The following is a 25343-nucleotide window of genomic DNA, read 5'->3' as shown; positions in this document are numbered from 1 at the left end:
GGCAGCCAGACCAGGGGCCAAGCACAGGGCACGGTGATGCCTGGGAAGGGGCAGGACGGGAGGGTGGGACAGGGATGGGAACCAGAGGGTTGGCCTGGAGGAGGGACCGGCAGTGGGAGGCGTGGGCTGGGTGCTGCGAAGCCTGCCTGTGCCCGCAGCAATTCCTGCAGGGCTGCCTGCCTGTGCCTGCAGGCTGAGCCCTGTGCCCAGCAGAGACACCTTGGCATCACCCTGGAGCCCAGACTGGGGCAGCCGTGGAGCCCGCAGCAGCACTGCCACCGTGCTGCTCTGCTGGAGCCAGCCCTGGGGGGCTGCGGACTGCGCTGCGGGGTGAGAGGTGAGGGAGAACCCCGAGGGTGGCAAGGGATGGATGGGACAGATTCGGGGACATGGGGGGAAGGGCCAGGACCTGGGTAGTCCGTGCTCACTGCACTGGTTGGTTTGCATGGGTTTGCAGGGACAGGGATGGTGTCCAGCTCCCTCTGAAGTGCCACCACTCACAGGCACCGCTGGACTGCCCCCAAGTGCCACACCACAGCCCAATGCCTGGCACGGCTCCAGTGCCCACTGCCCAGGCATAGGGAGATCTCGGGAGCCAGTTTCCCGCAGGAGGCTGCCTCTTGAAGCCTAGGCAGGGCAGCCAGGGGACAAAAGTGGCCACAGATCCCTCGGGGCGATACAGGCACAAGAAAGAGGGAAATTGCCCCATCTCAGCACCAGGCTGCTGGGCAGAAGTGGGTACAGCCCTTTAACCCTGTGGCAGAGACACCAGCCCACACCAGTGCAGGACATCCTCCTCCACACCCCCCTGCCCAGCCCTTTGTGTAGGTCCTACACCAATAAGCAGCCTTCCAGCTGCAGTGTCCCCATGCCCTGCACCTCATGCCCTGCTCCCCCAGCTTCTGGGCCAGCTCCTGCCATGGCTGTCCCTCCTCAATGTACACCAGCGTGCAGCTGCTCGCCCCATGGGGACCCCTCTGTGCTCATGTATACAGGGTTGGGCACACACAGCATGCACACCCCACACCCACGCACGTGAGCAGAAGCCCCTGCTGTTCACACGTGCTTGCTGACGGCGTGCCCCCCCACGTGCTCCCAGGAACACCAGCGCCTCCACCAGCCTGGCCACACTTCCCCGTGCCACTCAGGGAACCCTTGCCTGTGCAGACAGAGCTGGGGAGCAGGCAGATGCCTGCGTGGGGGTGCGGGGGCTCATGCAGCAGGGAATCTGGCCTGGCTGTCCCTCAGCAGGTCGGGACGCAGCTCCTGTGGGAGAGGGCAGGGGATGCGTGGGAGCATGCAGGCAGCAGGAAGGAAGCCTGCGCCGAACAATAGAGGGAAATGGAGGAACTGGAAAAAGACTCAGTGGCAGCACAGTCAGCACAGATGGTTTAGTGCAGAGCAGCATGATTCATGGGAAAAAGGCCCTCAGTGCTCCACAGAAAGCCCCCAGCTCTGTCCCGGGGCGGTGCCAGCAAATAAGCTGGGGATGGGGGTCCCTGGCAGAGCAGGACCTGGTGGGTGGACACCATGCTGCACGCAAGCCCCAGGCTGTGCCCCTCTGTCCTGAGCTGTGGGTGCTGGCAGCAGGGGCATAGGGGCCCGGCCCGTCTGGGGGTGGGAGGCTGTCCCCCCTCCGTCTGCCCGTGAGTCATGCTGACCTCTCTCATGCCCTCAACAGCAGTGAGAGAGAGAAATTATGGTCTGGCCCTTCCGGCTGCAGAGCCCTCCCCAAGCTGGCCGGCACAGCAGCTCATCCCCTGGGAGGGGCCCAGCTGCTCCCCCCCACTATCTGCCTCAGGCAGCCCCCTCCGCCAGGACACCCCCCTGGCTGTGCCAGCTCTCGTTCTCCAACCCAGCTCTGCATGCAACAGAGCCCAGGATGCTGCAGTGTCCAGCATCTGCTCGACCACCCACTCCCCTGTGAGCCCCCGGCTGCTCAGTTCCTGTCTGGGCTCGGGTCACAGCCTCACCGACAAAGCAGGGCCAGGATCCGGCAACTCCGGGGAGGGGCGGAGAGGCTTGGGGCTGAGGAACAACAGGATGCTGGCTTCTTGAGCTGGGAGGTGAGCGACTCTGGGGAGAGCGGTGAGGCGGGGGACCTTCACGAGCATCCCGTGCTCCCACCCACAGCATCTGTGCGCTTCACAGAAGCTGGACCCACCCACCCACCTCCTATTCCCTCCTCACCCCCTTTCTCTCCTCCTTCAACAGATGATGGGCTGAGCATCCGTCAAAGAGGCACCCCAGGGCCATGAGCTCCCCGTGCAGTCTTGACTCTGATATTGCAGACTGGCTGACCACCATCCACTTGGAGAGGTACCAGGATGTCTTCAAGAAGCATGGGTACCATGTGGCCAGAGATGCCGCCTGGCTGGGTGGCGATGACCTGCAGCAGCTTGGCATCACCGCCACTGGGCACCGCAAAAGGATCCTGAACTTGGCGCAGCAGACAGTGATGCTCAGTCAGTCCCCGGGGGAAACCACAGCAGGAGACACCCATTTTCGAGCCACCGAGGTCCTGGATGCCCCCCAGGCAGGCAAAGATGCCATGAAAGCAGAGCTGGGAGGGGCTACTGATGCCTTTGGGACCCAGCAACGTGTCGCTGCGCCTGCCCAGGCATCGCTTCCAGAGGAGGACCCTGCTCCCCGCCTTGTGAAGCCAGTTCCCAAGCCAAGGACAGTTTTCCTTCGCTCAAAGCCAGAGCAGAGCTTCACACCCGTGCCACTGGCACGCACCACGGTGCCAACACACGGTCCAGGCGGCGGCGGGGCACCTGCAGCGTTTGTGGTACTGGAAGGGTTTCTGCCGGGGGAGAGCTCCACGGATTTGGAGAGCCCAGAGCCAGTGCCACCAGCTGGTTCAGAGGCAGCCGTGGCCATGGGCATGGCAGCATCCCGGCTGCGAGCACAGGAGAGCGCTCGAGAGGAGACACGTCCTCCCCCAGCTCTGGATCACAGACAAACCGTGGAGCCAACAAAGAAATACCCCCCATCTGTCCCGTCTGTCCCACCACGGCACAGCCACAGGGGCCAGACAGCCGAGCCCAGTCCTGGAACTGTGCTGGAGGGTCACCCTGCATCCAACCCTCCCCTGCCCACCGCAGCCATCCCAGCCAGAAGAGATCCCTTGCCCTGCCCCAGGGCAGCCTCACAGACGGGATCAGGGCAGGGCAGGGTGGAGATGGTGTCCAACGTCATCTATGAAGGACTCGAGCCCCCATCAGCACCCACTGAGGACTCAGGAGGGGAGGATGGTCCCCAGGGTCAGGGTCTCATTCAGCCCCCGGCTCTGTCCCCGCAGGAGCTGACCCAGCTGGACGACAAGCCTGAGTAAGCAGATGTTTTCCCTCATCCCAGGAAATGGAAGGGGGGGTGCAGAGCAGCCAGAGAGACCCCATCCCCTGGGACCCCATCCCCAGCCTGGCCCTGCCTGCCTCTGGGTGCTGACAAAGCCCCTTTCACCACTCTCCCCATGCCTTCCCCAGGCTCTGCATGGAGCAGTCCTGCAGGGCAGCTGAGATCCCGCTGAGCTGAAAGGGCCCTGGGCCCCCAGATGGCTCAAAGAAGCTGCTGCCCCTCCTTTGCCCCCCCAGGCAGCAGGGCTGGGTGTCCCTGGCACGGTGAGGGTGTGAGGGCTCTGGGGCTGGCTCCTGCTGAGAGCAAGGCAGGAGATGTCAGCCGGGGGCAAGCTCAGGTGGGAAATGGCCAGCAGCCCCATGAGACACAGCCCAGTATATCCCAGGGTGGGGAGGAGAAGGGAGTAAGGAGGGTGCAGGGAGCAGGGAGGGTATGCTGCATATCCTGGGGAACAAAGCCTGGCTCAGCCCCAGTCAGGCACAGCCTCCAGCCCATATAAGCCAGACAAGAAAACAAGGTGGAAAAACCTCACAGGCTACCACTCTGGCCCGGCTGCAGCCACAGTAACCCCTCTCCTGTTTTCCAGCAGTTCCAGCTGGCCCGGCGGGGGCCTGCCCCCCATCCCACAGAGACCCACCAGCAAGCCAGGTGAGAGCCCCAGGCCACAAGTGTGCAGCGGAGACCTCCTGGTGTCCCCAGGGAAGGGTTGTGTGGGGGACACCCACACACCCTGCCTTTCCCCCAGGTCCTGCCCTGTGCTCCTGCCTCACTCAGGGACTGGGGTGGCCCCAGGCCAAGGCAGGATCCAGCCCCACACGTATTTGGGCTGGCATCTCTGTTACGCCAGATGCCTTGGACATTGGGGTGCACTGTGGGGGTCCCCCTCCAGGGTTGGCAGTCCTGGCTGGTTGCTGTCCGGCAGTAGGCACCACTGACTGCTTTTCCTTCCCATGTCTCATCCCACAGAGGTCAGTGAGCAGCCCGTCAGCCCCTACAGCGAGACCATCTTTGGGCATGTAGCCCCATCCCGGGAGCAGAAGGTGAGAGGACACTGTGGGATGGTGGCTGTCCCCTGCAGTGTTCTTGCATCCCAGCAGCTGCTGCGAAGTGGGGAGCTGCAGCTGGTGAGACTGTGGTTCCCAGCAATGCCTGGCTGAGCATCACTGCTGGGGTGGGGATCACAGGCTTGAGCCCCCTTCATAGTGGGCCAGGGAGGTTGAGGGGGTCTGGGATGGGAGATGGCAGAGGAGATGTGACAAGTCTCTCCTCCCAGGGTGCTGGCATCGCCTCTAATCAGAGCTATGAGACAGTGTCTGAGCTGGACCTGGAGCGAGAAGCATGCAGGTAGGCATCACCTCCTCTGGGCTACAGGGGCTGGGCTGGGCTCGGGTCTGGGGTTCGCATGTCAGGGGGGCAGGGGACACCCCTGGGGACAGTCTGAGAGGTAGTGGGCACTTTTCCCCCACCACAGAGCCCATCAGGAGCATCTGGCATCAGGTCAGCAGTCTTAAGAAGAGCCAGTGGGCTCAGAGATGAGAAGGAACCATGGTGGGTGGTTGGTGGCTGGTCCACCAGTCCATGGCTGGTGGGTGGCCCTCGGGGGGCCAGTGCTTACCCACAGATGCTCTGGGTGCACAGCTGGGGCAGTGACAGTGGCACTGGGCACATGCACACCAGGCAGAGCCTGGATTTTGCTGCTGGGAGCAGGGAAACACCAGGAGGAACGGGGGTTGCTCAGAAAGGGGATGACTGAGCTCCAGATGAAGGGATGTGTAAACTCCAAAGGCTCCAGCATCATCAGATCAGCATTTGCTGATCTGTCACACTGTGGTGGACAGTGAGATCGTGAGAGGCACTTTAAAAATGTTTTTGAAATGTACTTTCCATAACTCCTGATAGCATCTCAGAAAGAGGAAGGAAAGCTGCTCTTCCCATTTCAAATGGGGAGGGTTCCTTTTCCTGTGTTGCTTAGAGAGAAGGCGAGCTGCAGCTCTGTGTCCTTTGGGTCTGCTCGTGGCCTTGCCGGCCAGTGCATCGCCATGCCCCGGCTTTTCTGGCCCCAGTGTTGGTTGGTCCAGCTCACCTCCTGCTCTGGGTGCAAGTCACTGCAGTGTGGCCTGATCCAGCATCACGGTCAGCCACACATTGCAGTCAGATAAAAGCCAACACAGGCCATAGGTGGAGAACTGCAAATACCTGGGAACAAGAGCTTTGTAAACAGAAATACTGAAATCTGCCATGGAGCCTCTGAACCAGCAGTTCGGAGCAGGGCTGGGTGCTGTTCCGTGGCTTCCAAGGAGCTGGGATCCAGAGCATCCCAAGGGCATCGGCCAGGCACTTGCAGCCCTGGACTCACCAGGGGCTTTGCAGCCTGGTCTTGCTGAAAAGAGACAGGACAGAACTGTCAGCAGAGTAGCAGAGGCAGTGGTTCACAGGGGTTTTTTTTTCCCAGCCTGAGCACTAAGGTGGTTGGGGTGTGGGGAGCTGAACAAGAGACAGAAAAGTCTTTGAAGACTTTTGCATGGTGCTCATAGCTTCATTGCCAGCTGCTCCAATGCTTTCCTCCCCTGACCAGCTCCACTGATCTGACAATGATCCTCCTGGAGCAGAGCTATGGGCTCCTGCTCAGCTGCTGAGCCACTGATGGCCAGCCCTGGACCCTGCCCCTGCCACTGTGGGACCTCCCAATCCTTCTCTTCAGCACTGGTGTTTCTCCAGCTCAGTCAGTTCCTCATCCTGCTGATTGGCACCCGGTCAGTGGGGACAATGCATCTCCTGCAACCCACTAACCCGCTCATTATGGGAAATATTTCCCACTCCCAAACTTCAGTGAGGCCCTCCCAGTCCTTTGACACAATATCTTCATCTTAACTGAGGTACTTCCTCGCTCTGTCCTGGGGGAGTTTCATCCAGACCATGTTGCTGCCTGGGGTCCGGGCAGTGGGTGTCAGTGTTAAAGATGGACAGAGCTGCCTCAGCCAGCAATGAGGTATCCTCAGCAAAGAGGAAGAGGAATGCAAAATTCCCCTTAAAACTGGGAGATGGGTCTCTGAGGGTCCAGCAGAGCCTGGACCATAGGGTGGGATTCACCTGCTTTCATGTTTGAGCACCTTCATCTGAGCTGGTGATGCTCAGCCCCCTGAAATACTGGTGTGGAGGGCAGCATCTGCCCTGCTTCAGACACCAGTCTCACCAGGAGAGAGACAGTGGCACAGCGGTGCCCAGTCACCCCATGGAGCTTGGGGGACTGGGTCAGACAGCAACTCGTCAGGCATTGTGGTGAGAATGGTGCACCCTGCCCTGGTTTGCATCGAGGCCCACCATGAGATGATCCTCTGCCAGATACCTACGTGGCTTACTTCTCCCCACACCTCAAGGCATCTTTCCTGCAGGAAAAGAAACACTGAGAATGGTGTGTTCCTTGACAGCTTATTCCTTATCCCCCTACCTACTTCCAGGTACCCACTCACAGGTTGATTGTCTGGCCCATGACACCCAGCTGACATAACCAGATCCATTAGCAGCTCCTTGCCCCCCTCACCACCAGCAGATCCCTTTCTTCCATCACCCATCCTCCATCCTCCACCAGATCTCCCATGTGAGCAATGACAGGCTGAGACTGTGCCAACTCAGTGCACCTCAGGCATCACCCTCCAGGCTCAGCTGACCTGGAAATACCTTTCAACTAAAAGGAGCACTTGGCATGCTCCTGGGGTGCTGAGTGCAGTCCACTCCAGCTGGGCCATGTGCTTTGCTTGTCCCTGCCAGATGTCAGTTTTCCTCCAGCTCTTTATGGTTTCAGTGGCTGTAAATCATGGCCGTCAAGGATTTTTCCCCTTTTTCTCTTGTCCTGACCCATTCAGCAGGTCTGTTTTCCACTAGGCTCTGGCACTCAAGGCTGATGTCCGCCTGTGATGTAGAGTCGTCCAGCCAGCCTGCTCCCTGCCCGGTCCCTCCTGAAGAAGCTGGACACCACGCTGGGACTCCATATCTGCCAAGGCTCTGTTATGCTAATTAAAAGCAATTTTCATTGCACTCTGAGCCTTCAAGCAACCCATGGCCGTTTCTTGTCTTTCTTGCAGACACAGGCCATTTTCTCTCTCCACCCACCTCCTCAGCCCCATCTACCATCTCACTTCTCCAGACCTGACCACTAGCTGGCTCCAGCCCAACATCCTTCCAGGCAGACTTAGGTCTTGCTTCTGTCCCACATAGTTCAGGGCCATCTAATGTCTGATGGCCTCATAAGGTGCCTGCCCAGGGTCAGAGCACAGGTCCGTGTGCTGCCTTTAGCTGTTATGATGAGGCAATGCTCAAAACCAGCTTTTTGGAGGATTTATGGTGAGAATCGGTATTTGGGGTCATTCGCCTGGTCTAAAAGCATTTCTAGCACTTGGACTTGTGCTGGAGGTAGTTTCTCATATTCAGTACCCCCAGCGAGTTTCTCCTCCGTAAACTTCTCCTTCTACAACATCCCATGGTGAGGAGTCCCACAGGTCAGCCCCTCCTTTCCCATGTGGTTCTGCACCTTGCTCCTGCTGGCTTTGATGTCACCCAGCTCCTGTGACTGAAGCAGTGGTGGCCAGGAGATGCCTGTGCACCCTCCTCATCCTACTCACAACTTCAGAAACCTGCCCCCATCACGCACCCTTTCCCACACCGGAGATGCCCAGCTTGCTCAGGTGTTCCTCAGACAGAAGCTGTGACAGGGCTTGCACTGTCCTTGCTTTCTTTCTTGGAGCCTTTTCTTCATCTTGGCACTGGATGCGACGAGTGACACAGTGGCATGGGTGCTCTCCTGTTGATGCTGGGGTGTCCTGGCTGCTGTGACTCTCTTCCTGCCCATCACCATTGCACCTGGGCAGTTCCCCTGTGAGCTCCTGGGGCCGTCAGACATTTTCCAGAATACTTCCTTTTCAGGGAAAGAAAAGTATCTGCTGAGAGGGCTGAGGGGAAGGGGCAGGCTTAGCAGTTTATTTTTATAGTTTCCTTTTATTGTTGTGACTGGATAGTCTCACCAGGCCTGGCTGGGGGGTTTAGTATGGCTTTCCAAGAAAATGAGGTGGATGCAGGAGCTCCACTGGCCCATCTGTCCATCCCAACCCCTTGGCAAAACATTTTGGCTGGACACAAGAGCAGGCAGGAGGGTATCACAGCAAAAGGACCTTCACAGTGCCATGAACACTGGAGTGGTAGAAGGAGACAGCAGGCTGAGAGCCCTGGTGAGGGGGTAGCTGGGGTGGATGTAGATGAGGGAGCAGGATGGGGGATCAGGGAGCTGCCTGGCTTCAGTTTGCTGCCTGGATTGAAATGGAGAATGGAGAGGGGAAGGAGGTGATGCCAGGGGGTTGGAGATGTGTGGTGGCCTGTGCAGTGTTACCCAAGGTGGGGAAGCCCATTTTGCCAACTAGCCCCAGACTTGCCATCATGTAGGACTGGCTGAGCCTCAGGCTGCTGGTGGCCATAGGGCTCATGAGCATTGAGCCTTTGTCCCACTCTTCTCAGGGAGATGCAAACAGCCACATCAGTAGGTACCCCAAAGAGCCCAGGATGGGGCCAGGAGCATCTGCGTATGTGAGACATCCCCAAATGGGCTGGCACTGACCAGACCACCACACGGTGAGCAGCCATGCTGCCATAGCCAGGCTCGCTCACAGCCCCATTTCTCACAGGACAAGCAGCGAGTGCAGCAGCGAGGGAAGGAGTGAGGACGAGGAGACTCGGTCCCGGCTCATCGACCGCATCATCCAAAATGACACAGAGGGGTACTCCACTGTGGATGCACCACGGGCCGAGGGTGCCCCTTTCAGCCTGCCGGCCCATCTTTACCCAGACGAGGTCCTGGATGACCTCACCATTTCCCCTTACGCCAGCTTCACATCACTTTCTGAGCCCCGACCCACCATGCTCAGCGGCTGGCTGGACAAACTCTCCCCACAGGGGTACGTGCCCACCCATGGGACAGTCCCCATAGGTAAAACCCCTTTGGACAAGGCTGGTGAGGTGGGCACGCTGGTCACCCTGCTACTGGGGCAGCCAGACCTCCCCACAGGAGGAGGACCCTCTTGATTGCCCCAGCTGTGCTTCAAGGGTCTCTGTGCAGTCATTCTTGGGGGAAGGAGGGGGTCTGTGAGCAGATGTAGGGTTCTCGGGGGGGATCATCCGCTTCCCAACATCCCTGTTTTTCTGCCATCCCAACAGGAACTATGTCTTCCAGAGGCGCTACGTCCGTTTTGATGGGAAGAACCTGATGTACTTCAGCAGTGAGAAGGTACAAAAGGGTGGGATGCGGGCAAGGTGGGGAGGGTGCACTGTGCAGCTTAAGTGGGGTGCCTTGACACCACATGAGCTGCCATATTCCCTTTGCCTCCCCTTGTCCTTCTGTAAGGAGACAGCACTGCTTTACCATCACTAGGGTGGAGCAGCCATGGCACCTTGTGCCTGGGGGACTCCGAACATAGCCTCACGCCATAGGAAACACAGGGTAGCAAGGGAGCAGGTGAGGGGGCCCTGCTGACTCGCAAGCCCTGGGACAGGCTCCAAAATGGGGGGTCTCTGGGTCCCATCCATGATCCCATCCCCCCCTGAATCCTCAGCTCCTGCCCAGCTGCTGGTGTCCCTTGGACTCTGCTATGAGGCAGCACCCAGCCGAGCACCCAGAGGATGTGGAGGATGTGCTACACGTGGAGGAGCTTTTCTCACTGTGGGTGCTGGCACTGTGGGTTAGGAGTGCGGGGTGAGACAACCCTTTCCTGTCCCACATCCTCTCATCCTTCTGTGGGGGCTCTGCATGGCCTCGTTAGGCCTGCTGTGGGGTGCTGGTGGTTGCCACGCCGTCTGGGGTGACAGACACTGCTGTCCCAGTCCCACCACACAGCCAGCCAGGCTGGTCTCACACCAGAAACACCCATGCAAAAACAGGTACCATGCATGGCCCCAGAGCAGCCACTGTTGCAGGAGCTTGTAGACATCTCTGACACATCCCCTTACCTCTGCTGTTATGGTGCCAGTGTGCCTGGCAAGGTGGGTACTGGGGTGGCCAGGCTATGGAGGTGCCCCACAGGAAGGGAAAAGGGGTAACTCTGCCTGGGGCTTGTTCCAGGAGCCCTACCCCAAGGGGGTGATCCCACTGTCTGTGATTGAGATGGCTCGCTCCACCAAGGACAACAAGTTCCAGGTCTTCACCAGCCACCGGATCTTTGTCTTCCGTGCTGAGAATGAGGGTAAGCGAAGACCAGGGCCAGGACCCACCAGTCCCCAAGGAACCATCCCTGACTCCATCCTCCAGCCAGAGCATCCTGAGGGCAGCTCTCACCCTGTCCCTAAAACATCTAGCCACAATGAGCGAGGGGACCTCTCCCCTGCCATGTCTGTCGGGTGCTCTGCTCCATGCCAGGGCTGTTGGGAAAGGCTCAGACCTGCTCCCTCATGCCCGGTCCCCAGCCCAGAGGAATGAGTGGTGCTCCACGCTGCAGAAGAAGGTGATGGACCAGCGCCTGGTGGGATGCCGGCCCCAGCCCGCCAACACCGCTCACTGCCAGAAGTCAGGCGTCCTGGAGCTGAAGGGCCAGAAGTCCAAGGTGTTTGCAGCCCTGAGCCTGCCTGAGATGTGGCTGTACAAGAGCGAGCAGGTTTGTGGCCAGACCAAACACCCTGCTGGCACAGAGGGCTGCGCCAGCAGTGAATGGGATGAGAGCAATGGAGGGATGGAGGGAGCTTAGCCAGGGGCAGTGCCAAAGGCAGAGCAGAGAGGAAAAGGACAGGTAGGAGAAAGGGAATGGCAGAGCAGGATCTCCTCGCTATCACCAAGTTATCTTCATCTTTGCCAGGCACTTAGGTGTTGGTCACACTGAAATGTCCCAATCCATCACAGGACAGGTGGATCAATGACAACAAAACCACCAGCAAACATGCCTACTGCAGCGCAGGCTTGCCACGTGGGAGGCAGCAGGTCTCTGCCGGCCAGTCGCATCCTGCCTGCTGCCCATGGAACTCCCCACATCCTGCCTGCTGAATTTTCTTAGCAACCCTGGTTTTCTTCCATTCACCTTGTTTTACTTTGCCTGACTTGCACAAAGCAACATTCAAGCCTCTGTGGTTTTTGCTCAAGCTGACGCTTTATGAGTGCACCTGACTTAGTGTGAACTCAAATCCCCAAAACAGAAGGACTTGAATGGCCAGGTTTCAAGGGCTATGGGCAGAACTTGCCTTTCATTTGAAGGCACGATGTGTTTGCAGGATGCTTTATGTCAGCCCACATGAGACGTGGCAGGGTACCAGGTCTGGCTTGTCCAGGCAAAGCAGGGATGGGGTGCTGGGAAAGCTGGACACAGCTCCCTGGCTCCAGTATCATGGGCATGTCTGGGGGGTGTGTCCACTGCAGCTGCTGCACTGCAGAGCCAGCACCACTGTCACTCTGAATTTCAGTTCTTTAAAATGGGCATTGGCATTTGCTTGATTGAGATGCGTGGGTCCACCATCCGTGAAGCCAAGAACCGCAGCTTCGAGCTCATCACTCCCTCCAAAATATTCAGGTACCTCAGGCAGCCGGGTGGAACAAGATGGGGGAGCAGCTGGGTGCTGGACCCAGGTGCTGGTTGCTCCAGACCCCTGAGTTTTGGCTGTGCTGGTGCTCATAGCTTCGTGGCAGAGTCAGAGTGGGAGAAGCGGGAGTGGATGGAGGCCCTGCAGGAGGCCATAGCTGAGACACTCTATGACTACGAGGTGGCAGAAAAGATCTGGTCCAACAAAGCCAACAAATACTGTGCAGACTGCTGGGCTCAGAGTCCCGACTGGGCATCCATCAACCTGTGTGTGGTCATCTGCAAGCAGTGTGCAGGCCAGTACATCTCCCTGGGAGGCACATGGGGGTCCCAGCAGGTGTGGGCTGGCCCTGCCTGGCAGGCAGGGTGCTGGCTGGGTGCTGGGTGCATCCTGGGTACCGGTTCCCCTGGCAGGACCAAGGGGTGCTCACTCTCCTAATCCTTGCAGGGCAGCACCGCAGCCTGGGCTCCAACATTTCCAAGGTGCAAAGTCTGAAGCTTGACACCAGTGTCTGGTCCAATGAAATCGTACAGGTAGAGACACTCAGGGCAGGGCACTGGGGCTGGCATGGCATGTTCAGGGGCCAGGCTCTGGGCAAGGCAGCAGCCCCACGGTCTCCCCCAGGATGCAGGGACACTGGGCATCCTGCTCCTCCTGGCTGGCCCTGGTGCTCACCATGACCATGGGACTCTCCTGTAGCTCTTCATTGTGCTGGGAAATGACCGAGCCAACCGGTTTTGGGCTGCTCGCCTCCCCACTGCTGAGGCCCTCTACCCGGACGCCACTGCTGAGCAGAGACGGGACTTCATCTCACGCAAGTACCGAGAGGGACGGTACCGCCTGCCCCATCCCCACTGTGCCACTCAGGAGGACGTGCTCCAGGTAAGGGCCACCTCGGAGTACAGCCAGGATGCTGGGGTGCTGGGAACCATCCCAGAGCTCTGGGTCTGAGATACCAACACCAGCTTGGCTGCGTACACCCACACCCTCATGTCAGGTAGTTCTCGGGGCTCAGGTAGGAGTTGTGACCCACTTTGCCTGTTTTTGAGCACCCCTGGCAGTGGGCTGGGGGTCTCTGTGAGCCACAATGTGGTCCCTACAGGCATCTGTCTCATCCCAGGCGCTGTGCACTGCAGTGGCAGGACCAGCCCTGCTCAAGACCATCCTGCAGTTCTTCTCAGCCTCGGAGGCTGGGCTGGCAGCTGACCCTGCTGCCTGTGAGGTGGCGACAGGGGCAGACCTTTGCTGGGGACTGGAGAGAAAAAGGCCCAGGAACCATTCAGGTAACAAGAACCCTCAAGCTCCATCTGGCTGTAGGGGGGGTGTGTGTGGTGTGTGCTTCTTCCTTGGCATTGCCCCTGCCCCCACAGCACACCCCAAGGCTGGAGACAGCCAGGGCATCAGGTCCCGTGGTTCTCTGGGGGACCCACCTGCCCCATTGCACTCCTCTTTTGGGATGGGACAAGGCAGCAGCTTCCTCTAGAGCCCCTTTTCAGGGAACCCCATGCCTGAGACACTGACTTGCCTACACCTGCATGAGTAGGGTCTCCCCACTCCTCTGGTACTCATGCTTTGGTGGGTGCCTGCTCTCATCCTGCTTTCAGCACAATTCCCCGCAGGGAGTGCCAGCGCACAGGAACCGCATCTGGAGGGAGTCTACAATGAGATCACACAGCCAGTGACACACAGTGGGTACCTGTACCGGGCCATGGCCCCCCTCAAGCTCCCAGGAACCAAGAAGAGCAAAGAGGGTAAGTGTGGGGACCATGGGAGGGCAGCCAGTGGGGTGCCCACTCCAGGGCTGCTGACCTCCCCCCCGTCCTGCAGACTTCCAGCGCACGTGGTGCTCCCTGGAGAGAGCCCTGCTCTTCTTTGAGACAGAGAAATGCACTGAGCCCTTGGGCCACATTGAGAGTGGGGACCTCATCTCCCTGGGCGTGAACAGAGCCCAGGCACTCACCAGCCCTGGCCCCACTGAAAGGTACACCCAGCTGTGCCCCCACTGCATGCCCAGAATGCCTGTGGGCACAGAGAAAGCAGCGTGGGCATTGGTCTCTGCTTGGTGCAATGGTCTGGTCTGGCTCTGGGTGCAGGTTTGGGGTAGGGGGCTGTCCTGATGGGCTGGTTCATCCTCCATAGGTTTCGCTTCACCCTCGAGCTCTTCCTCGCTGGGGAAAAAGTGCAGCAGCTGGGAACCGATGGGCCTGAGACCCTGCAAGCCTGGGCCAGTGCCATCGGCAAGGTGAGCCAGCCTCAGCACCCCATGGCACTGGTGGGTCCCTGGGCTCTGTCCTCACTTCCCCACTGTGATTCCTCCCACCTCCCCGTGATCTTCATCCTCTGTGGCAAGCACCTTTTTCCCTTTGCAGGGGCTCATGTCCTCCCTGGTGACCTGCCCCCATCCTTCTAGGGGTCTGTGCTCAGGTGCTGAGCCTTGTCTTTACCCAGCTCATCTCTTTGCTCCATCCTACAGTGGTTCACACCCATGAGCTGTCACTGCCTGCTGGGTTACGAATTCCAGCGCGTGGGCCAGCTACGCTACAAGTGCATGCTCAACCCTGAGCGATGGCAGCAGGCCTTCTTCATCCTGCAGAAAGCCCACCTCTTCATCTGCCCCACCGATGATGATGGGGCTGAGGACAGCATCAACCTCCGGCGGCTGCAGGAGCTCAGTGAGTTCTGTGCCACAGCCCAGGACCAGTACCATATGGTGGCGGGCCACGCATGGCTCTGACCCCTCTACTTCTCACCCCAATGCAGGTCTCGTTCCCCCCACGGAGACCCCAGAGAAGAAGGAGCTGATGATCCTTGTGGAGATGGGGAGGTGAGTCCTGGCTGCGGAAATGACGGATAATGAGCCAAGCAACCTCAGCAGGCTGCCCAGGGCAAAGGCACTCATGCATGAGTTGATGTTGATCCCAAACCCACAGTGGGGATGCTACTGGGACAGCAGGGCTGTGGCCAGGGTGTTTACAGAGGTCACCCAAGCCCAGGGTGTCTTGCTGGGGTAGGGTGTCCTTTGGCTCAGCTTGGCTGTGCCTACAGGCAGGAGGGGATGACCTGCCCTCTCGGCAACCTTCATTCCCTCTTTTCTGCCCTTGTTGTTCTCAGGACATTTTACCTGCAGGGCTTGTCACGGGCGGACTCAGCGGCATGGTACACTGACATCCAGGCATCAGCAGGGGGCCGGGGCAATGCACTGCGGGACCAGCAGTTGAGCCGGGGTGACATTCCCATCATTGTGGACAGCTGCATTGCCTTCATCACGCAGTATGGTGAGCTCAGCATGGCAGCAGCATGGTCAGAGCATCCTCCAACACACATGGGGTGGCCAATGAGTCCAAGCAGGAGGCACCACTCTCAGGGCACCAGCCCTGTTAGGGATTCCTCAAGCAGGATTGGGCCCCCATGACCCCACCATGACCCCATGTCCCTGTCCCAGGGCTGCGGCATGAGGGTATTTACCGCAAGAATGGAGCCAAGTCCCGGATCAAGGTACTGATGGAGGAGTTTCGGCGGGATGCTCGCAACGTCAAACTGCGCATCAATGACAACTTCATCGAGGATGTCACTGATGTGCTGAAGAGGTTCTTCCGTGAGCTGGAAGACCCTGTCTTCACCCTGGAGCTGCACCCACAGTGGAAGGAGGCTGCAGGTACCTCCTTCACCTCACACTTGCTCCCACACCAGGCTGCCTGACAGCGACCCCTGGGACCAGTGTCCCTCAGGGAGGTGTCCTGGTACCATGTCAGCTCTGGGTCTGTTGGGTTCAGCAACGGTCCATGACTTGGTTTTCTCCCTCCAGAAATCTCCTCGAAGCCCCAGCGCCTGGAACGGTACAAGGAACTCATTCATCGCCTGCCTCGCCTCAATCACAAGACCCTGGCTGCGCTCATCGGGCACCTCTACCGGTCAGTAGGCCACCTCCCTGCAGGGCACCCTGGTCCAGACGGGGTCCCCAAGGCCAGGCCGTAGTGTGGCATCTTGCTGCTGCCCAAGGCATGGTGGTTCCCATCCCTGTGAGCCAGGGAGAGCCCAGTGCCCATGCCCTGCCCCATCAGTCCCCCAGTCAATGCTGGGGTGTCCTGGAGCATGTTACTCTGGGACACCTCAAACATTCCCAAAGTCATCCTGCAGCAAGGGAGAGTGACAGGAGGTTTGGGAGTAGGGGACACCCGCCTGTAGAATGGAAACTTCACCCAGTGCCCAAAAAAAGAGGGGAAAAACCAAATTCCTATCCCAAACTCAGAGTATGAGATGGGGCTGTTTTGTGGTTTGATGGCAGCTGGGAGTCCTTGGAAAAGGAACTGCCCAGCTTGAAGTTGCCACTGCTGGGGAGCTGGGGAAAAATGGGCTTTTCTTCAGGAGAGTTTGTATGATGCAAAGGAGGGTGGCTGGGGCTGAAACCCCATCCAGAGTGAGACCAACCCCTCATCTCTGTCCACCTTGTCTCAGGGTGCAGAAATGTGCAGATCTCAACCAGATGAGCACCAAGAACCTGTCGCTGCTCTTTGCACCCAGTCTCTTCCAGACTGATGGCAAAGGGGAGCACGAGGTTAAGGTGATGGAAGACCTCATTGACAACTATGTCAGCATCTTCAATGTAAGCTCTCTGCAGGGTCTTTGCCAGCCCACTCTGTGCTGGCTCTGTCCATCTCCCCTTGTATCCCTCCATACTGCCTGCCTCTGCCTCGCCCTGCATCCCTTTATCCTGGCCATGTGCCCTCAAGCCATATCCCACTCCTCACTGACTCCATGTGTGTCCTTCTCACCCTGTGCACCCTTCCTCTGGCAGATTGACGAGGACCAGGTATCCCAGATGGATCTGGAGAACAGTCTTATCACCACCTGGAAGGACACCCAGGTACCAGGGATGTGCTTGCTGGCCCCCATCACAAGGGACCCCTGGGCTGGTGGGACTGCCTGGAGGATGGGGGCACTCCCAGCTGCCCACCTTGGGTCCCTGCTGTCCCACACCACATATTTGGGGAAGGACCTTCCCCTGCTTGTCTCCCTTTTGCTCATCACCTTGAGGCTCCTGCCCAGCAGAGAAGCAGCCTCAGCTCCCTGGGACACCTTCATCAGCCCCTGGGGAGAGGGAATGTGCACAGCACCTGTCCCAGCACAGCATCAATGCCACCTGCTTTTCCCCCAGCTCTCACAGGCAGGGGACCTCATCATCGAGGTTTACCTGGAGCAGAAGCTGCCGGATTGCTGCATCACCCTGAAGGTGAGTCCCAAAGGAGGGCCATGCCAGAGGAAGCAAGGAGGGATGCAGGCTTCTGAAAAAAAAAAAAGAAAGAAAGAAAGAAAAAGGCAAAAGGAGAAGAGAAAAAGAAAGAAAAGGCAAAAGCAGGAGGGAAAAAAAGGGAAGAAGAAAAAAAAGGTCCCAGCCTGTCCCTGGGAGCCATCCTGCCACCACCCACTGCAGCTTCCCTGTCTGCCCCCAGGTGTCCCCCACGATGACAGCAGAGGAGCTCACCAACCAGGTGCTGGAGATGCGCAATGTGGCAGCCAGCCTGGACATCTGGCTGACCTTTGAAGCCCTGGAGAATGGGGAGCTGGGTGAGCATGGTGGGATAGCACAGGGGGATGCTCTCAGTGTGGCTGGGCTGGTGAGGAGGAGGTGTGAGGTATGGGTGGGCAGCTTGCTGCCACTGGCAGGGGGGATGGAGACTGGCACAGGAAGGGGATGCAGCAGTGAGAGTGTCCCTGCCTCCCCAGAGCGACCCCTGCACCCCAAGGAGAAAGTGCTGGAGCAAGCTTTGCAGTGGTGCAAACTCCCAGAGCCTAGTGCCGCTTATCTGCTGGTGAGGAAGGTCCCCATCGGTGAGGGCAGCTGTCTCTTCACAGGTAAGGCAATCACAAAGGGTCCCAGCCCCTAGGGCTGTCCACAGAGTGGGACAGCTCTGCCTGTGCTTCCCTTTGCCTTGGCTACGACCCCGCAGCCTTCAGGAGCACATCCCTGAGACCCACAGTGGGATCTCACTGCAATACCCCAGCCACCCCCCTACCTGCTTCCAGCCCCCTGACCCCCATCTCCCCACCCACACTGGGCAGGTGTCAAACGTGAGACCCCCAAGTGCGGGCTGCTGAAATGCCGCGAGGAGCCCCCCAGACTGCTGGGGAACAAGTTTCAGGAGCGCTACTTTGTCATCCAGGATCGGAGGCTGCTGCTGCTCAAGGAGAAGAGGGTACCCGGGGGATGCTGCAAGGGTGGACCTGTGCCCTGAGGGTGGGAGGAGAGGCAAGGAAGGGGAGCCTGGGGACAGCAGTGGCACGGTGGTGGCTGTCCTCCTGGCAGGGAGGCTGGCACCAAACTGGGCTGACTCAATAGATCTCCTTCCCCAGAGTGCCAAGCCAGAGCGCGAGTGGCCCCTGGACACAGCCAAGGTTTACATGGGCATTAAGAAGAAGCTGAAGCCACCAGCCCAGTAAGTGGCACCTTCCAAGTCATGGCTCTGGGGCACACAACCCTTGGTCCCTGCACCCGGCACATGCTGGGAGCATGCCAAGCCCCACCGGGACCCAAAGCTGGGACAAGCTCATACCCCTGCCCCACTGCCCATGAACCCCAGGCTGTGTCTGGGCTTGGTGGTGCTGCCCCACAGCCTGTCTCCTCCTTTCGCCAGGTGGGGTTTCACACTGAGCCTGGACAAGCAGCAGCTGTGAGTATCTGCCCCTACTGTCCTGGGGCTGGGGGGATGTTGAGATCTGTCCCCAGTTCTAGTGGGAGTGGGACAGCCAGGGGCAGTGCTACAGGGCCCTGGAGGTCAAAGTAGAGCTGGTACCTTGCTGAGACACTCAAGGGACAGAGTGGTGAGGCCACATGCTCCCTGGCACAAGGTGGGGGCCAGGCTCCAGGGGCAATCCACCTCCATGCCACACACCTTTCCTATCTTCCCATCCACGCCAGCACTCTGGGGAGATGCATCTTCCAAGCACCCAGCACCAGGCTCCAGAGGGACCTGCTCACCCTGCCCAGGTGTGCAGATCACCTGCATGGCTGTGCTGCCTGCCAGCCTTCATTCAACACTGCTCGGTGTCCCCGCACACCCAACAGCAGGTGCTCCTGCACCCTGCACTGAGCTAGGGTCCCTGCCCTGGCCTCCCTGGCATCACTGGGTGCCTGGGCATACCTATGCATCCCACTGATCCTGTCCCCGTTTCCCTGACACTGCCAGTGCTGCAGCAGCACATCACCTGCCCCTGACATGGGGCTGTGATATTCTTCTAAGGGCAGCAAGGACAGCTGAGCCAAGGTGCCTCATGGCTGCTCAACAAGCTCTCGCCTTGCCCTGAAGCAGCGATTCAGGCATGCAGTTTCAGAGGTGCAGCCTCTCTGGGTATAGTTGTGCCTGACAGCCTAGGGCTCCCAGGCAAGTTGACAAGGGGACCTGGGCCCCGCTGGCCCTGCTCCCTCACAACTTCTCACATGACTCCTCTGCAGGTACCTCGTGTGCTCGGGGCGGGCTGAGCTGTGGGACTGGACCACCAGCATCCTCAAGGCTCAGGTGAGTGCAGGCTGGCCATGCCACCCAGCTGGGCTGCACTGGGACAGGAGGGGCCTGGCCAGGCAGCATGGCATGACCCCCTCTCCCTGTCCTGTCCCTGTGCACAGCATGATGACCTGCGCCCCGTGATCATGCGCCGGCGCTCCTCCTCTGACCTCGCCAAGCAGAAGTTTGGCACCATGCCGCTGGTGCCCCTGCATGGGGACAGCACTGATGCCACCATGCTCTCCGCCAACCAAACCCTGGTAAAGCCCCAGCAGCTACGCCTGCCCATGGGTGCTCCTGCATCCACCCAGGTCCATGCACCCATCTCAAGACCATGTGCCCACTCCAGGGCCCTGGAGGGGGTGCAAGCTGCCTGGCACTGATGGATGTTTTTGGTGTGTTTCCCTGTGCTTGGGGGTGGGGGTGGGGGGGTGAGGCAGGTTGGGTGTGTGAGTGTGGTTGTGTGTGCTGCGTGCTGTGCTCCTGTCTGTGGCAGCTCTCCATGCATGCAGGGCACTGTGAGGGCACTTGGAGTGCTGCACCCCACTGCCCACCCTCTGCCTGCCAAGGCATCCGTGTCCCTGCTCTGCACTACTGTGTGCTTACTCTGCCCATCTCCTCTGTTTCTAGCGCCGCCTGCACACGCGAAGGACTTTGTCCATGTTCTTTGTAAGTACCCGCACATGTGGAGCATGTCTGTTGCTGGCTTTGCACCATGCCTCCTGGCTCTGGCAGCATGGGCTTGCCTGCAGCATCCCACCTGCACTCGGAGACATGCCAAGGCCATCCTGCCCAAGCTGCATGGCAGAGATGGAGATGCTCATTGCTCTGTGTACCCCATACCCAGGGATGGAGGTCCCTGCATGGTCCCAGTGCATGCAAGCATGACAATAGTCCAGCCCAGTTCCCAGAGCCTCTCCCATTGGGTTCATATTGCCCAGAGGGGAATCAACATAAGAAATGCGAGAAAATGGGTTTGAGTTCCCCTCACCATCAGGTTATTTCCATGGGGGCCACCTGCCTGGACTTCACCTGGCTTTTTGCTCTGCATGGCCACCCATCTGCCCTCCCCACCCCAAACCACCTCTGGCAAGGAATGCTGAGCTGGTGCCACAGCTTGGTGGCAGGGATCATGCCTCACAGGGACCAAAACGCTCACCCTCCATCAGCGATGGAGGAGAAAGGGCAACAGTGCTTGAGCCAAGAGACCTGATGGAGGGTGAGTCTCCTGCAGTCATCAGGCCCATGGGCAGGGGGCAAGGCTCCCCAGGCAGGACCCGAGTGCAGGGAGGGGAAGGTGGCGGGGGGGATGGAGGGGTACAGCTGAGCAGTGCAGACAGTGCCCCTCACCCTGACCCCCCACCCTCCCCCAGCCCATGAAGATTCACCAGGACTCCCTAGAGGAGCAGCAGGAGAAGGAGGTGGACGCTGATCCTGTCTATGAGGAGGTGGGCAGCTTCCCTGAGCTGGCTGCGCTGGAGCAGGGGCTGTTGGCAGACCTGTCAGCCATGCCCCCCGTGGACAGGTCCAAGAAGCCAGCCCCATTTCCTGAGCAGCCCCCAGCCACGGCGCTGCGCTCCTCACTGCCTGCCAGCCCAGCCCAGAGGGTGGCAGGTCCCTCTGTCACCAAAGCCCTGTCTCTTGAAAGGGGCTTGAACCTGGAGAGCGACAAAGTTCCAGCCCAGGGGCTCAGACCCACCAAAACGGCCTCTCTGGAGAGGAATGTGGAGCCTTCCCTGGTGCTGGCCAGGAACTGGGAGCAGACAGCCACACCAGGGAGCAGTCCTAACAAGGAGACCTCCCTGGAGATCCCCAGAAAGAGGAGCATGCAGCCTCCCTCACCCATCAATGACAAACTCATCCAGGAGCTCAGCAGCGTCATCCTCAAGAAGAATGAGGGCCAGCCACCAGGGCCAGGCCAGCCAGTGACGTGACCCACCATGCCAAAGGGGTGGCCACCAACCTGGGGGTCAAGTCGTACCTGGCAGCAGGGATGATGGGTACTCCACGCTCCCACATCAGGGAGCCTGCACCCTCCTCCTCCTGACCCCAGAGCCGGGCTGGGAGCAGGGACCAGTGGGGACCAGGGGACTAGTGGGATCCAGGATGCAGAGCCATGGTACCCCCTCTTTGGAGGGCTGGGGGTGCTGCCACGTGGGCTCTTGCTTGTGGGTGGCATGTCTGTCATCAGGCCCAGCACCAAGGGAAGCAAGTAAAAGAGAAAATAAAACACGGTGCCTGCGTGTTTTGGGAGCATGGCACAGTGTCAGGCAGGGGAGCATGCAGTGCCTGCCAGCGTGGTGGATAACACCATGATGTCCCCTCTCCAGCACTGGGCCCACAGGACAGGGTCAGGACACCCACGTGATCCCCCACTTCCCTTCTTATATCTACTGTGGCATATTTGGGGGGGGTGGGGGGGCAACAGGAGCAGAGCTGGCTGTGTGTGCCCGGCGCATAGTCCTGGCAATGGAGGCCAGCTCCTGCTCAGCTGGGGTATTTATACCTGTTCCTTCCACCAGCAGGGAGAAATAAAGGTTTATTTGTACTCCAGAGGGTCTGTTCACTGCAGAAGGAGCAGTGAGATGTGGGGGTCTGGCAGGCGGGGAGACAGGGGTGCCAGGGTCAGGCACCTAACCGAGGGACCCATGGGATGGGGGCAGCACCAGCAGCATCGGAGAAAATGCAAAACTGGGGCAAAGTCCTAGTGAACCTCAGATCCAGGGTGGGATTTTCTGCCCATGTCTGCTGCTAGTCTGGGATGGCACGGCCCTTCATACTGGGTACCAAGCTGGAGGATCCCCCCTTCCCAGGGCAGGGGAACACAGCCTGGCACTCCTTAGGCCTGCCTACAGCTAACTCTGATTGCTGGACCTCAGGGGCAAGGCTGCCTTCTCCGAAGCTCCGACGAGACCGACGAGGTCTCGAGCCCCCCCAGGCAGCAGCTGCCTGCATTCCGGACCCAGCCCCGAAAATCCTTGGAGATATAGAAGTAGATGAAGGGATCAAAGCAGTTGTTGAATGCACTGAACACCAGGGCCAGGGTGTACTGTATGTAGGTGACATTGTGGCACCCCGTGGCTTCAAGCATGTAGTGGATGAAGAGCAGCACGTTGCTGGGGGTGAAGCAGAGGATGAAGACTAGGAGAACCAGGGCCAGGACACGCACCACCTGCCGATAGCGTCTCCCCTTGGGCAGCAGCTGTGCCAGGATACAGCTGTAGGAGATGGTCATGAGCACGAAGGGCAAGCCGAAGCCCAGACCCACCAGGGAGAGGAAATAGTAGGCAAAGAACATGTGCTTATCCTTTCCTAGGACATCATGGCACGTTGTGATGTTCAGGCTCAAGATATGACTTGTCTGGGAGTGCAAAAGCAGAGGGCTCACTCCCAGCCCCACCAGCAGCCAGATGCCCACACAGATGCCTGCCTTGCCCCACACCCAGCTGGAGCCCTTCCGCAGAAATGGGTGCACCACAGAGATGTAGCGCTCCAGGCCAATGCAGGTGAGAAAGAGGATGGAGCTGTACATGTTCCCATAGAAGGCAGCCACCATGGTGCGGCACAGGTAGTCCCCAAAGAGCCAGTGATTGCCCAGGAGGTGGTAGGAGATCTTGAAGGGCAGCAGGACAACAAAGAGCAGGTCGGCACTGACCAGGTTGAGCAGGAAGAGGGTGCTGGAATGTCCCCTGAACTTGGTCACCAGGACCCAGCAAGCCAGAGCATTGGCTGGCAGCCCCACAAACAGGACCACAGAGTAGAGGGCAGGGAGGAGGCGGGTGGTGAGAGTGCTGTTGAGAAAACCTTCCACGGAGGCGCTGGGGCATGTGGTTTCTTCTTGGGGAGTGAGAGGAATCAAGACTCGCCCTTTGTTACGCACTGCAGAGGACACAAGGCATCAGACTCAGACAGAAGCCCCCTCCCAGCACCCCTTCCCACCTGGGACCACACAGGAGCTATCAACCCTCCCTGCCAAGCTGCCAGCAAATGCAGGAGCTGTCATGTCCCTGCCCCACAGCAAGGGCAGCTCAGGGCACGGTAACCCCTAACATCCTGCCACCCTCACCATGCGGAGCCACACCACATCCTGCCCTGCTGGTGGCCTGCAGCCCAGCCAGGCTCTGCTCCCACGTGCCGGCACAGGGACACGCAGCCCTACCAATGTCCCCTTTCCTACTGAGCCCAGCACAACAGGTTCCCTGCAACCCAATGGGAAAACCAGGAAACCCATGCCTGGACAGGGTCAGGATATGGCCACCCATGCCAGGATGGGAGATGTTGTCCCACGGGGGCTTCTGCCTCCTCCTCCTCCTGGCCAGCCCATCAGATCAGCCCCCCACTGCAGTTAGGGCTGCACACGCCTTCCTGTCTTCCTGTGGTTGGAGGGGTTTCAGTGCTTGCTCAGAACAAAAACTAAGAACAGGAAGGTCCCAGGACACCAGACAGGCAACTCCAGATCAAATCCCTTTTCTGGCTTCTCAAAAATCATAGCCAGGGTCTGCTTCCTTGCATACCACCCTCAGCTCCAAAAGCTCCATGCAGTCGGTCCCCAGGGGTCCTGGTTACATCCAACAGGTTTCCTGCAACCTCTGCTAACTCTCCACCTCTCCGGGGGACAGGGGAAATTCAGGTTATGAGAGTAGTAACCTGATTTTCATTTCCAAAAGGGAAAGGGGTGGCAGGGTTTCGGGTCTTCACTTAGATTTTCAATGTGGACACCCAGAGAAGCAGCAGAGCAGTGCCCTGAGCTTTCACTGTGATGCCCAGCCACCCCCTCCAAGGATCACAGGACGTGATGGTGGGGTGTCCCAGTGAGGCCTCCCTGCCCTGTCCCACCATCCCCCAGACCCACCAAGGCACTTACTTGGGGAGAATTGTGTGGCGGAGCTGAGCCAGGCACAGCCAAGCAGGAGGGTGACACAGGCAGCAGCAGAGCTGAACGAAGGCACCAGCCAGGACATCTCTGTGGGGTGGCCTCTGCACAGGCTGGGTCTGCAGAGTGGTCACAGGCAGGGCTGGCCCCACCGTGCGTCACAGCAGGACGGACACCAGCCCCCTCCCCACTAGCACCCTTACTCTTTTTCCCCCCCGTCACGCCTGTGTCCTGGCCATGTCCCTGTGGTCTAAGTGGCCAGACGGGAGGTAGGAAGCACAAGATGACCGTCAGCTGTCACCACCGCCGAGCACTTGGGGGACGTCATCAAGCTTGGGGTGATTTCCAGGCACTAGCACGCAATGTCACGCTGTGCAGAGGAGGAAGCAGACCAAAGACAGACATCAAAAAAAAAAGACAGTTGTGAACTGCAGCAGGCAGGTGGAGTTGTACATGTCCCAGGAGGGGGGCAGGAAGGAGGCCATTGGCTTCCAGCCTGGTGACATGTGCCCCTGTCCCATTGCAGCACCTCAGGGGCACAGGGCACCCTGCCTGCCCAGCCCTGCCAGGACCACACATCCCCAGGATTCAATCACCTTGGTCGGGCTGACAAGCCAATGTCACCCTGTAGGTGGGGCTGCCCTGCACTGTCCCACTCTGCCATCCCCTTCCTGCCACCAAAGTGGGTGCTGGTGGCCCCCAGTCCATTTTCTCAGCTTCCTCCTGCAGCGGAGGGGCCATGGAGGGAAATAACAGACCCAGTGACACAGCCGCAGCCCAGTCCCACATGTTGACACGCTGCAGGGGAATCAGGACATGTGCAGATGACTCCAAAAATGTCAGGGAAAGAGCAAGAAGTGGACAAAAGGGACAGCAGGGAGAGCCACAAGCTCTGCAAGAATCACAAGGCAGAAAAAAAGCAGAACAGAAAGAGAAGTGAGAGCTGAAGGGGATGAGAGGGGGACAGAGGGACCAGGTGGCAAACAGGGCAAGGACTCCTGGGGAGCCTTCATGGCTCCCAGTGTCCCCTACCAAATGCCACTGCTCAGCAGCTGCGTGTCCCTGTG

General features: G+C 59.2%; 2 protein-coding genes across 11 annotated transcripts; one reads left to right on the top strand and one right to left on the bottom strand.

Moving 5' to 3' along the window:
- The first annotated feature begins 147 nt into the window (after nt 1-147).
- ARAP3 (ArfGAP with RhoGAP domain, ankyrin repeat and PH domain 3) lies at nt 148-21954 on the top strand. 10 transcript variants are annotated; one of them, XM_080399453.1, is made up of 35 exons: nt 148-337; nt 2215-3333; nt 3947-4008; nt 4327-4400; nt 4634-4704; nt 9033-9302; nt 9562-9631; nt 10463-10583; nt 10804-10991; nt 11788-11894; nt 12000-12199; nt 12352-12437; nt 12604-12786; nt 13025-13187; nt 13509-13655; nt 13732-13885; nt 14044-14146; nt 14378-14576; nt 14665-14728; nt 15016-15179; nt 15347-15559; nt 15710-15815; nt 16360-16507; nt 16700-16768; nt 17060-17134; nt 17355-17469; nt 17629-17757; nt 17965-18098; nt 18256-18338; nt 18537-18572; nt 19355-19418; nt 19526-19663; nt 20034-20072; nt 20777-20851; nt 21052-21327. In XM_080399453.1, exons 2-35 carry the CDS (start codon nt 2255-2257, stop codon nt 21190-21192), a joined length of 5070 nt encoding a protein of 1689 aa, XP_080255579.1. In that variant the 5' UTR covers nt 148-337; nt 2215-2254; the 3' UTR covers nt 21193-21327. The 10 variants fall into 10 exon arrangements, with proteins under 10 accessions (XP_080255579.1, XP_080255571.1, XP_080255576.1 ...); XM_080399445.1 differs by lacking the exon at nt 20034-20072; XM_080399450.1 differs by having other exon boundaries at nt 150-337; nt 3950-4008; nt 13524-13655; nt 20777-21954.
- On the bottom strand, nt 21926-24676 carry LOC308068613 (proteinase-activated receptor 2-like). Its single transcript, XM_080399513.1, has 2 exons — nt 24268-24676; nt 21926-23282 (listed from the first exon to the last, which is right to left on the bottom strand). The coding sequence occupies exons 1-2, from the start codon at nt 24362-24364 to the stop codon at nt 22279-22281; spliced, it is 1101 nt and encodes a 366-aa protein (XP_080255639.1). The 5' UTR covers nt 24365-24676; the 3' UTR covers nt 21926-22278.
- Between the last annotated feature and the right edge of the window lie 667 nt (nt 24677-25343).

The sequence above is a fragment of the Falco punctatus genome (genome assembly GCF_963210335.1).
Source record: "Falco punctatus genome assembly, chromosome: 8".
NCBI classification, from domain to species: domain Eukaryota; kingdom Metazoa; phylum Chordata; class Aves; order Falconiformes; family Falconidae; genus Falco; species Falco punctatus.
The sequence above is the reverse complement of the archived record's forward strand: the minus strand, read 5'-3'. Positions and strand labels throughout refer to the sequence as shown.

Excerpts from the sequence above, each read along its gene's own strand:
- LOC308068613 (XM_080399513.1), bottom strand. The coding sequence starts at position 24,364 with ATGTCCTGGCTGGTGCCTTCGTTCAGCTCTGCTGCTGCCTGTGTCACC. Across the intron at positions 23,283-24,267 it reads CGCCACACAATTCTCCCCAA|TGCGTAACAAAGGGCGAGTC; the intron begins GTAAGTGCCTTG and ends TGTCCTCTGCAG.
- ARAP3 (XM_080399447.1), top strand. The coding sequence starts at position 2,255 with ATGAGCTCCCCGTGCAGTCTTGACTCTGATATTGCAGACTGGCTGACC. Across the intron at positions 4,705-9,032 it reads CTGGAGCGAGAAGCATGCAG|GACAAGCAGCGAGTGCAGCA; the intron begins GTAGGCATCACC and ends CATTTCTCACAG. Across the intron at positions 18,339-18,536 it reads AAGCTGAAGCCACCAGCCCA|GTGGGGTTTCACACTGAGCC; the intron begins GTAAGTGGCACC and ends TCCTTTCGCCAG.